This window comes from Pelobates fuscus, chromosome 7, assembly GCF_036172605.1.
Source record: "Pelobates fuscus isolate aPelFus1 chromosome 7, aPelFus1.pri, whole genome shotgun sequence".
Lineage (NCBI taxonomy): Eukaryota > Metazoa > Chordata > Amphibia > Anura > Pelobatidae > Pelobates > Pelobates fuscus.
The window spans coordinates 23,621,077-23,638,940 of record NC_086323.1 but is presented as its reverse complement, the minus strand read 5'-3'; the positions used below and the strand labels follow the sequence as shown (position 1 = coordinate 23,638,940).

Genomic DNA, 17,864 nt, shown 5'->3' with positions numbered 1-17,864 from the left:
ACTCCAGGCTGGATTCCATTATCCATTGTATGACATTTTCTAACTCTGTTTTAACCAAGACGTGGCTGAGGTATCTAAGACAATACCATCTTTTCTCCTTGTGTCAATTTAAGTTGTGGCTTTGTTTCATAACATTTTCAGCATTGTTTCAATTTAAGAGAAGGGTTAATAGCTTTTTTCACCATTTTGTCTTTAAATGGTATATAATAAAATTAGTGCATATTTTTAAGGACCATTGCTTAAAGGGACACTATAGTCACCAAAACAACTTTAGCTTTACAGGCAGTGCAGAATTATTAGGCAAATGAGTATTTTGACCACATCATCCTCTTTATGCATGTTGTCTTACTCCAAGCTGTATAGGCTCGAAAGCCTACTACCAATTAAGCATATTAGGTGATGTGCATCTCTGTAATGAGAAGGGGTGTGGTCTAATGACATCAACACCCTATATCAGGTGTGCATAATTATTAGGCAACTTCCTTTCCTTTGGCAAAATGGGTCAAAAGAAGGACTTGACAGGCTCAGAAAAGTCAAAAATAGTGAGATATCTTGCAGAGGGATGCAGCACTCTTAAAATTGCAAAGCTTCTGAAGTGTGATCAAGTGTGATCAATCAAGCGTTTCATTCAAAATAGTCAACAGGGTCGCAAGAAGCGTGTGGAGAAACAGAGGCGCAAAATAACTGCCCATGAACTGAGAAAAGTCAAGCGTGCAGCTGCCAAGATGCCACTTGCCACCAGTTTGGCCATATTTCAGAGCTGCAACATCACTGGAGTGCCCAAAAGCACAAGGTGTGCAATACTCAGAGACATGGCCAAGGTAAGAAAGGCTGAAAGACGACCACCACTGAACAAGACACACAAGCTGAAACGTCAAGACTGGGCCAAGAAATATCTCAAGACTGATTTTTCTAAGGTTTTATGGACTGATGAAATGAGAGTGAGTCTTGATGGGCCAGATGGATGGATTGGTAAAGGGCAGAGAGCTCCAGTCCGACTCAGACGCCAGCAAGGTGGAGGTGGAGTACTGGTTTGGGCTGGTATCATCAAAGATGAGCTTGTGGGGCCTTTTCGGGTTGAGGATGGAGTCAAGCTCAACTCCCAGTCCTACTGCCAGTTTCTGGAAGACACCTTCTTCAAGCAGTGGTACAGGAAGAAGTCTGCATCCTTCAAGAAAAACATGATTTTCATGCAGGACAATGCTCCATCACACGCGTCCAAGTACTCCACAGCGTGGCTGGCAAGAAAGGGTATAAAAGAAGAAAATCTAATGACATGGCCTCCTTGTTCACCTGATCTGAACCCCATTGAGAACCTGTGGTCCATCATCAAATGTGAGATTTACAAGGAGGGAAAACAGTACACCTCTCTGAACAGTGTCTGGGAGGCTATGGTTGCTGCTGCACGCAATGTTGATGGTGAATAGATCAAAACACTGTCAGAATCCATGGATGGCAGGCTTTTGAGTGTCCTTGCAAAGAAAGGTGGCTATATTGGTCACTGATTTGTTTTTGTTATGTTTTTGAATGTCAGAAATGTATATTTGTGAATGTTGAGATGTTATATTGGTTTCAGTGGTAAAAATAAATAATTGAAATGGGTATATATTTGTTTTTTGTTAAGTTGCCTAATAATTATGCACAGTAATAGTCACCTGCACACACAGATATCCCCCTAAAATAGCTATAACTAAAAACAAACTAAAAACTACTTCCAAAAATATTCAGCTTTGATATTAATGAGTTTTTTGGGTTCATTGAGAACATGGTTGTTGTTCAATAATAAAATTAATCCTCAAAAATACAACTTGCCTAATAATTCTGCACTCCCTGTATGAAGCAGTTTTGGTATAAATATCACAGCCCTGCAGTCTCATTGCTCAATTCTCTGGCATTTAGGAGTTAAATCACTTTGTTTATGCACTCTAGTCACACCTCCTGGCATGTGACTTGCACAACCTTCCTAAATACTTCCTGTAAAGAGTGATCTAATGTTTATACTTCCTTCATTACAAATTCTGTTTACTTTAAAAAAAAATCTTATCTCCTGCATGGTTAATAGCTTGCTAGACCATTCAGGAGCCTCATGTATGTAATTCAAGTTCAATTTACAGAGCAGAAGATGAAAACCTTTAAAGTAAGTTACATCTGATTGAAAGTGAAACTATTTTTATTCATGCATGCTGTGTGAGTAACAGCAATGGGAGGTGTGGCTAGGCTGCATAGACAGAAACAAAAGTGATTTAACTCCTTAATGGTAGTGAATTGAGAAGTGAAACTTCAGATGCATAATACATACACCAGAACTGCTTCATTAAGCTAAAGTTGTTTTGGTGACTATACTGTCCCTTTAATAAAACTACTGAGCAATACATGGACAATCTTTTATCCTCTATACATATAGACAGGGGAATGTAAGTAAAAGTAATATTTTCTTTTTAAGTGAATGCAATGACACTTGGGACTGCATTGAGCACACATAGGAATAGAATACAGTTCATGCTTTTAACTGAGGAGAGCGAAGAGGGCCCTAATCGGCAAGCAATGTCCTAATGTCCTCCCCCCGGTCCCCACCCCTGAGCGGTGGGTGGTGGCCCTACATTAAAATAAGGGGGGGGACCTAATGTTCTCCCCCCTGGCCCCCACCCCTGAGCGGTGGTTTGGGGCCCTACAGTAAAATAAGGGGGGGGACCTCAGGTCCTCCCCCTGGCCCCCACCCCTGAGCAGCGGGTGGGGGCCCTAAATACTAATAAGGGAGGGACCTAATGTCCTCCCCCCTGGCCCCCACCCCTCAGCGGCGGGTGGGGGCCCTAAATACTAATAACGGGGGTGGACCTAAGGCCCTAAAAAAATCCCCCCCAGGTGACTAGGCGTCCCCAAACCCCTAGTCACCCCCTCCCCCCCAATAAAAATTATCCCCCTACCTACCCCCCTCACCCTAAAAACTAAGGGGGGGACCTTTAACTAAGTACCTGTAAAAAATAAAATAAAACTTACCATTCAATGTTTTCTTTCTTCTAAAATCTTCTTTTTTCAGCTCCAAAAAAGGTGCAAAAAAAATAATCCTTCTTCACCCGACAAGGGCTCCGTGCAGACTGAGCTCTGCAGGGTGAGGGAAGGCTTATAAAGCCTTGCCCCACCCTGCAATTAGGCTCAGAGCACTCTGATTGGTGGGTTAAGCCATCTAATCAGAGTGCTCTGACAGGTAAATGAAGAGACTGACAGGTAAGTCTCTACATTTACCTGTCACAGCACTCTGATTGGTTGGTTTGAAATCCACCAATCAGAGTGCTCTGTGTCATTTTACACAGCGTGGGAAAGTTCTTTGGAATTTCCCCACGCTGTGTAATTTGACTCATAACTCTCTGATTGGTGGATTAAGTAACCAATCAGACAGTTATGAGTCAAATGACACAGCGTGGGAATATTCCAAAGAACTTTCCCACGCTGTGTAAAATGACACAGAGCACTTGAAGTGCCGAAGTTGCCGAATTTCCAAAGTGCCGAAGTTGCCGAATTTCCGAAGTGCCGAAGTGCAGAAGTTCCGAAGTGCTGAAGTGCCGAAGTTCCGAAGTTGCCGAATTTCCGAAATGTCGAAGAGCCGAAGTGTCGAACAGCCGAAGTGTCGAAGTTCCGAAGTTCCGAAGTTGCTGAAGTTCGGAAGTCTTGACGTGCCGAATTGCCGAAGTCCCGAATTGCGAAAATCCCGAATTTCGGAATGCCGAACCGAACCGAAAATTTTCCCCATGCACATGCCTAATTTTAATTGGTTAAACTTGGTGTAAATGGTGTGTGGACTGGCTTTGTCTTACTGTTTACATTATGTTATATTGTTAGAATGATATATAAAAGTCGATCTGAAAACTGGTTGTTGACTGCTTTTGCATTATTGCCAAATTAACATGCTTACAAAGCTAAAAGTCTATATAATTTTCTGTTATTAAAAAATAAGTGCGGCCCTTCGAACACATAAATTTCTGATGACGTGGCCCACTGCAGGACAAACCTGGACAACCCTGCACTATAATGTTCCTCTAAGACAAGAAAACATTAGTAAAATCAAAATGTGGAAAATTAGCCAACAAAAAATGTGTCACCTCCTTTCATGCAGTTATCTGGATATTTGTGGGAATGTAGACGAAATTCTTCTAAAGTGTTGTAAGTTTTATTTGGTTTGACGTTTTGTTGGTACCCTCATATAACATGGAGCACAGGTTGGTTTGATTGACTCTTTGGCTCCCAGTCTTTCACTTTTCAGTGTGCTTTACACTTTGATTGGAAGATACCTGAGTGACATCCACTTTGATTCTGCAAAGAGTTACAACAGAGTTCCCCAGCCTAGACGTCGCATTAGGTGGCACTGTCAGCTCTCGATCCTTGAAGTTCTACTCTAAATATGCTGCATTCTGACAGTTAGACAAATCCAGTTTGAGTCTGGAAATAAAGATTTTTTGTATAGTCCTGCCAGACAATGTCTTCGTACATATATTTAAGCTTTTTAACTCCAGTGAGTCTTCTTGTCAGCTCAACTTTGTTGTCAGTCTGGAATGTAAAGGTTTATAGATATACATACCCACAGTATAAATACACACACACTACAGGAGCCACAAGTTCATCGTTACTCTCCCGTTAGCCCTTTCGCTGCATTCGCTGTCCAGTGTACATGGTGATTTAAAGGAGAGCACTCTGCAATCTGTGCAAACGATATTATTGCAGTCAGCAAAGTACAAGCACTATGTTGCATTTAAAGGGACATGCATCACTTTTTTTTTTTTTTTTTTTTTTAAACCAGCAAACAAATACTTTAACAAATATATACTAATGATTGTAAAGGAAGAAAAGTTTGAAAAGTATGTGATAAATGTTTAGAAACTTACTATAAACTTTGCCAGTTTGCTGTCTCTGGCACGCCTCTAAGCTAGGGGATCTGGGTCCTCAATGTTCCTCATACAGGACCACAAGAGAAGAGGCCTTCTCCATGAAGCTGTGGGAGGCGTAGAGGTCAGCAGCACTGAGGGAGTCTCAGCACTGGAAAAAGGTAAGTAGAAAGCCTAATTTTATTTTTTTCACACAGGAAGAGTGACCTATTTAACAAGACACAGAAACAGCATTAGGAATCCAGGTTTTTCTTTGTAATGCTTTAGTTTTCCTTTAAGTTATTTCCCTTAGCCCCTTAGTCACTTTGAAGTTTAAGGATCACTCTAGGCCCAACAACAACTTAATCTTATTGAAGTTGTTATAGTGACTTCAGTCATGACCCCCTTTCCCAACACCCAAGACCCTTTATTTTAATAAAACCTTCAAGTCATGCCTCCAAGTCCTCTGGGTGTGAGTCGGGACTGTCACTTACCAGCTCTCATACCACGTGCACATGCGTGTTGCCATCACAGTCTACCATAGAGAGTCATTGTATTCAATGATTCACTAAATGCCTCACATGCGCCCAAGGTTCCCAATGTTCCTCTATAAGGACCATTAGATTGGAGACACACCTCCTGGATGACATCACTCAAGTTATTTTTTAGGTGTTTTATTTTGTTTTTGTTTTTTTAATATGCTCAACTAAATGGGGACATCAAGACTGTTGCTCTAGGAATACACATACTGCACTGTTGCTTCAATGACAAATTTTAACAGACAACAAAAAATTAGCAGGCCACTTTAATTTCATTATATTTCCAGGTTTGTTTCCGATGCAAGGCTATGCTGGCACAAACTGGCATCTGATGCAAATTTGCAAATGTCCCATGACTCCCGTTGTAAGAGCTATAACCATGCACATGGGAAAATGTTCTTACACAGCATATGGGATGATGGCAACCCTGACACAGCATTGGTACATCAACTTCTGTGCATGTCTCACCCCAGTAAATACTTCAATCAACAGAAAGAAAGGGGAAATACATCCATCGGAAAACAGATAGCTCTTCTTCAGGTTTTTTTAATCATGTTCTAAGACATTTTAAATATCCCTTCTTTAATGTATTAGATCAGTTACATTTGTATAGAGTTGTCTGTCCTGACAATATCATAAAAAAAAGTCATAAAATGACTGGAGTATTCATAAGTCAATTTTAATAATTAGCTTGACACATTAACGAAATTATCTCTGCTTAGAATAAACATGCATGAACTTTGGCCAGCCTACGGTAATGATAACGTCTGTCTGAGCATCTTGGTAAATGTAGTTAACCAACATCTGGAGCACCATAATTAGTCATCACTGTCCTGATGGCTTTATGACAAGTATATGCAAACTGTGTACAAATGTGTATAATTTGTATCAAGAGTATACATTGTACGCCCTGTCCTCCTCTTTGCAATTCAAAATACCGTAAGTTAAATATTTATTTTTTCCTATTTTTTTTTAGCAACAAAGAAGAGTTGATCTTCTGACCATAACTAACCCCGGTGAGTACAACATCTTTATATATTTATGTGACAACAGTCTGATATTCAAGCCGACATAGAATGAAAACACGGAAGGGGCTGTTCACTAAACAGTAAGTTAGGATTGTAACAAAGTTCCAAAATCCATCACAAAATACCCAATATTATATTTCCTGTCCCGAGAATGTCTTTTACTGGTATTTTTAAATATAACCTGTTACCTGGGAAACAAAACATATATTATTTTTTTTAAAAAAGCTTGTAAAGCTCTTTATATTCCTGTTGTGGAGTTACCAAACGGTTCTGCCCATAATTTAAATATCTTGTAAGCACTTTCTCTAAGTTCCACCTATGTTCAGGACATATTTCCCCGCATGCAACAAGACTAATTTCTTCCTGATTAACTGCTCATTTTGTAGCTTATTAAGCCTTAATTAAGTCATAAGTAGAGAAACGTGACATGGTCATCTAAGTGCCAAACCGAGTAGGTAAACATCTGTTTTTAAAAACAAAAACTTCATAGTAAAAAATTACTCACATTATTATATTTAAACACATAGCCTATTTGTCTATTGATTAACATAAATGTTTTTCGTGGGGGAAGGGGTGGGGTAGTAAGTTCTGTTTCAATGTAGGATATGTGTGTTGTTCCAAAGTAATGTGCATATTTTTGTTAACACATTGATAATATAAGGTTTGCCTGCTTGTTTGGTTCGGCTTTTCTTGATATGGGTTGCTATGGTATATGAATTACTTGCATTATTGTCAGACTCTGTCATTTAATCTAACAAAATGTATGATTTCCTGCAGCCTGTATATTGAAAATGTTGTAAGTTTTGCATTTATCCGGGAGGAAAATGTCCAAAATTCCAGTGGCGTGTATTCCTCACTCTCGTTGATAGTAACAATCATTAATTCACCAGTTTGGGGACTTTGAAATTCATAACATAAATAGTTAAGAAAGTATACAATATAAAAACCGCATTATGGAGTTTGATTGTTGCTTTGACATGTTTGCTGTGTAGTGGCGTTTGAAGTTTGTGTTGTGCGCAGTGGATTTTAAAGAGTCCATGCAGGTGTATAAAGGGTCATTTTATTAAATAGGAGTGAGGAATACAATTGTGTGCGAGTCTCAATGGAATTTTTGAGGGTCTGTTTGTTATCTGAAGAATTTAAGCATATACAATGATGGCATGGCATCAGTATTTGGTGGCTGGTTGTGTCTTGGATCTGAACATAATGTAAGATCTGCAAAGTTGTTTTAGCAGCAGGCATTTGAATGGTTGTAGTGAATTTCAAAACTGAAGCAAAATTTGCTTTTTTTTTGGAAAAATGTCAACTTATCTATAATCACAGCTTGACTGTTTTAGTCTTTAGTTTTCACTACGTTTTTTAATTCAATACTATTCTCTGTTTAGTGAATAAATGTATATAATTGGTAAATTCTCTGGCCAATATGAGTATTAACATTTTTATTCATGGATTGTGCAGTATAAAATTGTGTTCCTTTCCATACCTCACTCACCACTCACCATCATTCACACTCTTGTTGTGATTGCCAGCCTGTAGAGGAACAAATTTCTCTGTCAGAAGCCACTAGTTACTGATATAAAGTGTGTAAAATTGCTGAAAATGTCAGCTCCCCCAGGCTTCCAAAACAGTACAGGAAATTTCCAATAGTCATTCCATTCCTACAGTCAGGGAGGGGGAGTGAACGGACCTTATCATTGCACTGTTAGTATTTCATTAGCAGTCCATAGCAGTTTATAGCAGTTTTACCTTTTTTTTTAGTAATATATGAATTCATTGTATTACCTTGTGTGGGCATTATGCTTAAACGCAGATATTTATTTTATATTATTCTGTTGCCATTTTTAGTAAGCTGCACTGCTAGTAATGTTTTCAGGGTCCTTACAAATACCTATAAGCAAGGTATTTGACAATTTTTACTTATCTAATTTTGTCACATCTACTGTATGCGAGAACCTTGAATTTTGCTGTTTTACTGACATTCCAGACTCTGTGAGAAATATTGCAAAATAAAGGACAATGTGAAGCTAAAGTTGCTCATTTCCCAAATAGTTGTACAAATATTGAACGTATAAAAGTAATGTGTAATTCTTGTCTGCTGAGCAATCTATACATACATTGCTGTGTTATTATATGTTTATAAGCTAGCTATGCATTTCTTGATTTAAATACGTTATGTTAATATTCTTTCAATCAAAAAGTGTTCGGTAGTGAATGGTGTTAAAATTCTCTAAAAACTCCTTAAGCGTGACTAGCTTTGTTAAAGGCATATTTATTGTAGCATGTTATATAAGCGTTATCTATTAGCCTGGTACCTCTCACTGACTGAACTATCAGATTGTTTATTGTTTTGCTCCTCATGTTTATTTTGATGGATAACTGGAGTCGGCCAGGGGTTCAAGATGGGCTTTATTTATTCAATATTTTCTTATTTAAGCATTTTTTTTTTCAATTAAAATTAGTGTTATTTTATTTTTTCACAATTCAGTAGATATACACCCAATTAAAACATGCAGCATTTAATTATTATTTTTTTTCATTGGGGGTTTACCTTAAAACTACTCGCAAAAGCTGCAGTTCTCTTGTTTGCATGCTTGGCAAGCCCTCCCCTTCAAACCCCGCCCAGACTTTATGTGGCTGTCCAATCACAGACTTCCCAATGCGGCTCAATGAGAAGTCTTTGCAAGGCAGGTGCTCTGCGCCCCACTGAGCTAAACAACTGGGAAATAACAAAACAGTTACCTGACTGACAGCCAGGAGGTGCAAAAAGGTAAATTTCTATTAAACATAAAACACTTTAGCTGTAGGTTTGTGGAGTGTTCCTTTAATAACTTTAAAATTTCTTAATGAGAAAAAATAGCACATAGACAGAATGTGATACAGGATTTTATCACATTAAAAATAAATGCATAACATCTGTGTGTAGAGGTTATCAACAAAGTTTGTGCAATCTGAGGAACAAGACACATCGATGGTTTATGTGACTGTTGTCATGTGATGAAAAAAAACCCTTTGCATTAGTCCATGCATTATACCAACATTCTGACGGTGTTAATAACGACGAAGGCTGCAAACTGACCTCTCGCGGATGTGTTGAAATTTATTCGCAGCACATATAGCTCTAAGAGCAATACAGATAATTAAAATGTCAGATACCTGTAAAAATACATTGTCGTAAAAAATTAATATGTTTATAAATATCAGATACGATCCATATTTTAAAGGCTAATTTGATGACAGAGAAGCACTGGCAGGGAAAAAGGCCTCTGTGGGTTGTTTGGATTTTATTTGTTTAAAATTAGTATTTTTTTTTTCTTATTGAACTATGTTCTTTAGCTTGATGATAATAAATGATTGTCCTGTTTTATTGCCATGATTTACACACAGTAATGTGAATAAATATGGTTTATGTTTAATGTTTAGCATTTACATATGCCCCTCTCTGCTACACTCCCCCCTTCTCTCATCTCATGCCTTACACTCATTTCTCTACTCTCTCACTCCGACCCACAATTGATCTCATCCTAGACCCCATGCATACAAAACCCATTCACACCTCCTGTCACTTTCTCTCCTCCTACTTCTAGCAGCTGGTGATGTCTCTCCCAATCCAGGGTCCTTCACCTTCTCTACACACACTAAGACAACCAGAAACCCCACAAACCTCATCACAATACCCTGCCCTTTACCCTCACTTACCAAAATTCATTGTGCACGCTGGAATGCCCGCTCCATCTGCAGTTATTTAAAATCAACAACCATACACGACTTTTTCATCTCAAACTCACTCACACTGCTTGCACTTACAGATACCTGTCTGTCCCCCTCTGATAGCGCTACTCCTGCCTCTTTATGTTTTGGTGGGCTACAATTCTCTCACACTCCCAGACTCAACTGTAAAGGAGGCGGCGTAGGCATCCTTCTCTCCCCTCAATGTACCTTTCAACCAATCATAACTCCTCCTGCCCTATCCTTTTCTTCTTTTGAAGTTCACACTGTCCGCCTATTTAAACCCACTCCTTTAAGAATTGCTATCATCTACCGCTCCCCCCCCCCCCCCCCCCCCCCCGGTTATCCTAGACAATTCATTGAGCACTTTTCTTCCTGGCTTCCCCACTTCCTCTCATCTAGCACTCCTTCCCTTATACGTGGATTTCAATATCGCAATCAACAACCCCAATTGCACTGATGCCTCTCGTCTGCTCTCTGTAACCTCCTCCTTTGGCCTTATGCAATGGTCCAATTTAGCAACCCATACACCGGGAAACACTCTTGATCTTGCCTTCACCAACCTCTATACTGCCTCTAATCTCTCCAATATTCCTTTTCCTCTATCTAACCACCATCTGCTGACTTTTGACATTGGCATACCTAAGACCCAATTGACACCACCATCTGAACATTACTCTCACAGAAACCTCCAATGTCTTGACCTAGAGCATTTCTCCACTAATCTCCAAACTCTCCTTTTACCTATCTCAAACCTCACCTGTCCTAGTTCTGCAACCTCCTTCTACAATTCCACCCTCTCATCTCAACTAGACATCATTTCATGGCACCTTGTACATTTAAACACCGCAGGCGCCCCCAACAACAACCCTGGCACACCAAGCTCACTCGATACCTTCAAAAATGCTCCTGAACAGCTGAACGCTGTTGGAGAAAGTCTCACTGTGAATCTGACTTTCTCCACTATAAATTTATGCTGAGCTCATACAGCTTGGCTCTTTCCTCTGCAAAATTACTTCAATACCCTCATAACCACACTCTCCCGCGAACCCAAATGTCTATTTCACACATTTAACTCTCCTTCGCCCTGCTGTTCCTCCTCCACCTACTAACTTGACCGCCTCAGACATTGCAACTCACTTCACTGACAAGATCTCTACAATCATCTTTCTTCTTCCCTTTACAATACTTCCCCTAACTTCACACCCTCTGCTGTTCTATGTTCATTCGCACCTGCTATATCAGAAGAGGTTTCTGCTCTGCTCCAGTCCTCCCGCCCCACCACCTGCTCCCTAGATCCAATTCCCTCACATCTCATCTGTACTCTGTCTTCTTCTCTTTCTTCACCTCTCACTAAAAGTCTCAATCTCTCCTCTGGTATATTTCCATCACCCTTAAAACATGCAACTGTAACTCCAATTCTAAAGAAGCCCAATCTTGACCCTAACTCCCCATCCAACTATCGTCCTATCTCGCTACTGCCTTTTGCATCCAAGATCCTTGAAACAATTGTGTATGCAAGATTGACAGTCTTCCTCGAGTCCAACTCTCTGCTAGACCCGCTTCAGTCTGGTTTCCGCGCTAAGCACTCTGTGGAAACGGCACTGACCAAAGTATCCAATGATCTACTCGCTGCAAAATCTCATGGTCACTACTCTATCCTAATTCTCCTTGACCTGTCTGCGGCTTTTTCCTCCGCAATATCGGTCTACAAGATATTGCTCTCTCCTGGTGCTCCTCCTACCTCTCCCAGCGCTCTTTCAGTGTTTCTTTCTCTGGCTCTGCTTCTTCTCCCCAACTCCTCTCTGTTGGTGTCCCCCAAGGTTCAGTCCTCGGTACCCTACTATTCTCCATCTATACTGCCTCCCTTGGTAAACTCATTAGCTTCTTTGGCTTCCAATATCATTTCTATGCAGATGACACGCAAATCTACCTGTCCTCTCCTGATCTCTCCCCGTCCCTCTTGACTAGTGTATTTGACTGCCTCTCTGCTATTTCTAACTGGATGGCTGCCCACTTCCTTAAAGCGGCACTGTCATGCCGAACTTACCTTTCCTCAATCTCTTCCTCTTCTCCCCCTCTCTCGGGATCTGTTATTCTTTTCTTCCTGTCTTCTTTAGTTTTCTTTAAAATCATAAGACAAAGTAGGGACTCTGTCTTATGGAGGATTCCTCCGCTTGACCAGCTCTGACCAGCGGAGGAGCAAAGTGTGCTTCATTTCTGCTGGTCAGACCAATTTTCCCATGATCCCTAGCTTTCCTCCCAGTTCCCACAATGCTTCCTGTCAGTATTGCCGAACATCCTGTCACTTAGACAGAACGCCGGCAAAACTGCCGAATTGCATCCTAACAGAATGAGCACTGTTTCTCCATTGGTGTTGGGATGCAATTCGGTACTTTGTTCGGATCGGAATTTCATTCAAATGAATGAAACTCCGATCCTATTCATTGCTGTGGCTGCATCTTGCAGCCGCTTAGTAGATAACTCCCTAATTCCCACGGTATCAGGGAGCTATCTACTAAAAGGCTGAAAGACCTAAATTGGTCTTTCAGCCAAATTTACTAACACTAAGTAAAAATGACTTGGTATTAGTAAATAATATGCCCCTACTCGCTATACCGCGAGTAGGGGCATGTCTAGTAAGCAGTGAGCAGCCTGTGGCCTGTGGCTGCTGACTGTAAAAAAAAAAAAAAAAAAAAATATTGCCCCCCACCCCTAAACGACGGGTGGGGGCTGTAAAGTAAAATAAGGGAGGGAGACCTATTGTCCCCCCCCCGGCCCCCACCCCTGAGCGGTGGGTGGGGGCCATAAAGATAATGAGGGGGGGGACCTACTGTCCTCCCCCCGGCCCCCACCCCTGGGCAGCGGGTGGGGGCCATAATGGTAATAAAGGGGGGGGGGACCTACTGTCCTCCCCCCGGCCCCCACCCCTGGCCGGCGGGTGGGGGCCATAATAGTAGTAGGGAGGGGGGGGACCTACTGTCCTCCCCCCCGGCCCCCACCCCTGGCCGGCGGGTGGGGGCCATAATGGTAATAAGAGGGGGGGGGGACCTACTGTCCTCCCCCCCCCGGCCCCCAATCACAGTGCTCTGTGTCATTTTACAAGCGTGGGAAAATTCCAAAGAACTTTCCCACGCTTGTAAAATGACAAAGAGCACTCTGATTGGCTTAAACCCACCAATCAGAGTGTTCTTAGGCTAATTGCAGGGCGGGGCAAGGCTTTATAAGCCTTGCCCCGCCCTGCGGAGCTCAGTCTGCGCGGAGCCCTCCATGGGTGAAGATGGATAATTTTTTTGTGCGCTCTGGTTTTTTCTTTTTCGTCGGGTTTTTTTTTTGCGCTCGGGTTTTTTATTTTATTTTTAGTTCGACGGCTATGATGGTTTTTTATTTGGCCTTTTTTGGGGCTGAAAATGAAGATTTTAGAAAAAAGAAGACGTCGAATGGTAAGTTTAATTTTACTTTACAGGTTAGCAATTTTATTCCCCCCTCACTATTTTTTAGGGTGAGGGGGGTAGGTAGGGGCATTTTTTATTTGGGTGGGGGGTGGGTGACTAGGGGCTTGGGCACCCCTAGTCACCTTGATGGGGGGGGGGGGAATTTACTTAGTGCCCCCACCCGCCGCCCAGGGGTGGGGGCGGGGGGAGGACAGTAGGTCCCCCCCCCATTATCGTTATGGCCCCCACCCGCCGCCCAGGGGTGGGGGCCGGGGGGGAGGACAGTAGGTCCCCCCCCCTTTTACCATTAGGGCCCCCACCCGCCGCCCAGGGGTGGGGGCCGGGGGCTGGAGGACAGTAGGTCCCCCCCCTTTTACCATTAGGGCCCCCACCCGCCGCCCAGGGGTGGGGGCCGGGGGCTGGAGGACAGTAGGTCCCACCCCCCTTATTACTATTATGGCCCCCACCCGCCGCCCAGGGGTGGGGGCCAGGGGGGAGGACAGTAGGTCCCCCCCCTATTACCATTATGGCCCCCACCCGCCGCCCAGGGGTGGGGGCCGGGGGGTGGAGGACAGTAGGTCCCCCCCCCCCTTATTACTATTATGGCCCCCACCCGCCGCCCAGGGGTGGGGGCCGGGGGGGGAGGACAGTAGGTCCCCCCCCTATTACTATTATGGCCCCCACCCGCCGCCCAGGGGTGGGGGCCAGGGGGGAGGACAGTAGGTCCCCCCCTATTACCATTATGGCCCCCACCCGCCGCCCAGGGGTGGGGGCCGGGGGGTGGAGGACAGTAGGTCCCCCCCCCCCCTTATTACTATTATGGCCCCCACCCGCCGCCCAGGGGTGGGGGCCGGGGGGTGGAGGACAGTAGGTCCCCCCCCCCTTATTACTATTATGGCCCCCACCCGCCGCCCAGGGGTGGGGGCCTGAGGGGAGGACAGTAGGTCCCCCCTCATTCCCATTATGGCCCCCACCCGCCGTCCAGGGGTGGGGGCCGGCGGGGGAGGACAGTAGGTCCCCCGTCCCCCCCTTATTACCCTTTTTTTTTTTACAGTGAGCAGCCACAGGCTGCTCACTGTTTAGTGGACATGCCCCTACTCGCGATATAGCGAGTAGGGGCATTGGGGAGATTTTAATCTCCCTTGTGCTATTATGGGGGTCATATTGACCCCCATAGAGTGAGGAGGGGACCTGGGGGGCTTATGAAGTGGTGGGGAGCACTGCTCCCTGCCGCTTCTGTCTTTACATATTGCAAGGAGGGAGCTGCACGCCGGTAGCTCCCTCCTTGTAATAAACCGAACAAACAAACGAACACTGATACACAGTGTTAGTTTGTTCGTCTGATTTTTTCTATTCATTCATTCGTCTGTCTGATGAATGAATGAATAGGTGAAATTCCCGTTCGCATGTCCAGATGTTTCACTGGGCATGTGCGGGAATCTCAGGGCTATCTAGTGTGGGTAGATGACGTGTCCCACAGGGACTTCACCTACCCACACAAAGATGGCGGCGCCCTGAATATAGATCGGGGCAGAAAATAAAGAATAAAAAATAGGTAATGTGGGGGGCATAGGGGCATTTGGGGGTGACTAGGGGGTCGATTGGATGTAGTTGAGGCGGGAGGGGGGTTAAAAAAAAAAACGGAATTCGGCATGACAGTGCCGCTTTAAACTAAACTTGACTAAAACTGAAATTCTGGTCTTTCCTCCCTCAAGTGTTGTTACTCCTGTGTCTCCCTCCCTCCAAGTCAACGGTACTACCATCAGCTCCACCACGCAGGCTCGCTGCCTAGGTGTTCTCTTTGACTCCGACCTCTCCTTCAAGCCTCATGTTCAATCTATCGCCAAATCCTGTAATTTCCATCTCAAAAAAATTGCGCGCATCCGCCCCTACTTAACGCCGGATGCGATTAAGGTGTTGGTCCATTCCACTGTCCTTTCTCGCCTTGACTACTGTAATCCGCTTCTCAGTGGTCTTACGTGCTCCCAACTTGCGCCGTTACAGTCCATAATGAATGCGGCATAGAGGCTCATCTTCCTGTCCGCCCGCACCTCCCATGCCTCACCCTTCTGTCAGTCCCTACATTGGCTTCCTATAAAATATAGAGCTCAATTTAAAATTCTGGTTCTTGCTTTCAAATATCTACATAATGCTGCTCCCACCTATCTATCCTCCCTTATACACAAGTATGTCCCGTCTAGGCCCTTACGATCTGCTGAAGACTTACGTCTATCTTCTGTCCGTACTCCCACCTCTGATGCTCGCCTTCAAGACTTCTCGAGGGCTGCACCGTTCCTATGGAACTTGCTTCCCTCCTCCGTTAGATGCTCACCCAGCCTCCACTCCTTCAAAAAAATCGTTAAAAACCCACTTCTTCATAAAAGCGTATCAATTAAACTGTTAATAGCTCCTGACTGATTCCTCTTCTGCAACTGTCACTAGTCTAATACTATCCTTACCTTTTTGTGTCATTTTACCCCACTCCCTCTAGCATGTAATCTCATTGAGCAGAGCCCTCAACCCCTCTGTTCCTGTGTGTCCAACTTGTCTGGTTACAACTACATGTCTGTTCATCCACCCATTGTAAAGCGCTGCGGAATTTGATGGCGCTATATAAATATCATAATAATAATAATAATAATAATGTACAGTAAATATTTTTGTTTACTTATATTAATTAGAATTATTATTGTATAGAATATAACGGATAGCTCCAAGGTAAAGCTCATCAGCCTGTATTTCATCAATTACCCAAGTTACCCAGGAATCAGGCATGCATTCCCAGTGTTAGGTAGAAAAATCCAATGTATGTGTTATATAAGCCAGTGTGTTCATACTACTTTAAAGGAACACAACAACACCATAACCACAACTGTAGTGGTTATGGAGCCAGGGTGCATTTTGAAAGGAAAAACCACACACCTAAAGCACTTTAGTTTGCTGAAGAGCTTTATGCGTGACAAGTGTGTCTTCTCTTTTTAAAGTGCAGATTTCAATAGAAATTGACACTTTTATAAATTAACCTGGTTACACCCCTGTCAATCAGACGACCAGTCCTGTTACTTCCTGGTTTGATTAGTTTAGAGGAGATAAGCTCAAGAGGCAGCAATTGCCCAGAGCTCCTGCCTTGCAAAGACTTCCCATTGAGCTGCACTAGGAAGTCTGTGATTGGACAGCCACAGAGAGTCTGGGTGTGGTTAGAAGGTGAGGGCTTGCAAAGGCTGCAGACAAGAGATGTGCAGCTTCTACAAGCTGTTTTAGGTAAAGTCTCAATGAAAAAATGCATCATTAAATACATGCATGTTTCCATTGGGGATTTTTCTACTAAATTGTAAGAACTTTAAAAAAAAAAAAAATATTTACTTTGTAGTGTTCCATCAATGGAGCAGATGCAGTCTTAGATTAGGTATGGTGGATATCATTAGATAAAGGGATAGCTCATTGGGATTTTAACATGAATGTCAAGTTCTTCATCAATTTCATGGTTTCTGAGCACTTGGACTCAAAATCATTTACCGTTACCGCTAAAGGGCAATGCATATCTGTGTAAAATAAAAATAAAAATGGCTTTATAAGACTGCTTCACCATGAACCTAATAAACCCATAATGCCTGAAATCCCGGCGCAACGCATTTCGCCCTGTCTGTTGGGCATTTGGAAATTCACAGTCTGGCGGCATCTTCCAATTGGGGCTGTGGCTGTTTGATATCACAGCTCTGAAGCATTCCATCCTGCCTATTATTTGTTTGATGCAGACTTTAAATAGAGCATGAGTGACTGGCAATTTAAAGAGCTAAACCCAACTTAAAGGACCACTAAAGTCACCTAGACCACTTCATCTTAACTCTGCACTGTAAACCATTAACTTTTTTTTTATAAACAGCAATGATTACATTGTACAGTTGAATCCAACTCTAGTGGCTGTCTTCCTGGCAGCCACTAGAGGCTCTTCTGCGCCCTGACCAAAAAAAAAAACTTGAAAGCTCATAGATAAGCATTGAATTGAGTGCTTTTATATGTGCAACATTAAATTGACAAGGAAGATCATCAGTGAGGTTAGCAGTGTCAATGGAGTCTCAGTTCCGAAAATAGGTGAGTAAAAATATTTTTTTACAGGATTTTACACCAGAAAAAGGAGGGCCCCGAATTTAACTAGGGACAAGGGCATTAGAAATACAGATATGTATGCCTAACGCTGTAGTGTTTCTTTAAATATGTTTTACTGCTCTTGATATAACAGTTTTGTTTTGAGGAAAAATATAGTCTTAGGCAGTTCATGAT

At 42.8% G+C, this 17,864-nt stretch overlaps 1 protein-coding gene across 1 annotated transcript in view; it reads left to right on the top strand.

The window, feature by feature from the left end:
- The window catches only part of AGBL4 (AGBL carboxypeptidase 4), a 1,519,087-nt gene that overhangs the window by 923,362 nt on the left and 577,861 nt on the right, over positions 1–17,864 (top strand). The window contains exon 6 of the mRNA XM_063427788.1: positions 6,372–6,411. Coding sequence (XP_063283858.1) covers positions 6,372–6,411 — 40 coding nt within the window. The remainder of the gene's footprint in view (positions 1–6,371; positions 6,412–17,864) is intronic.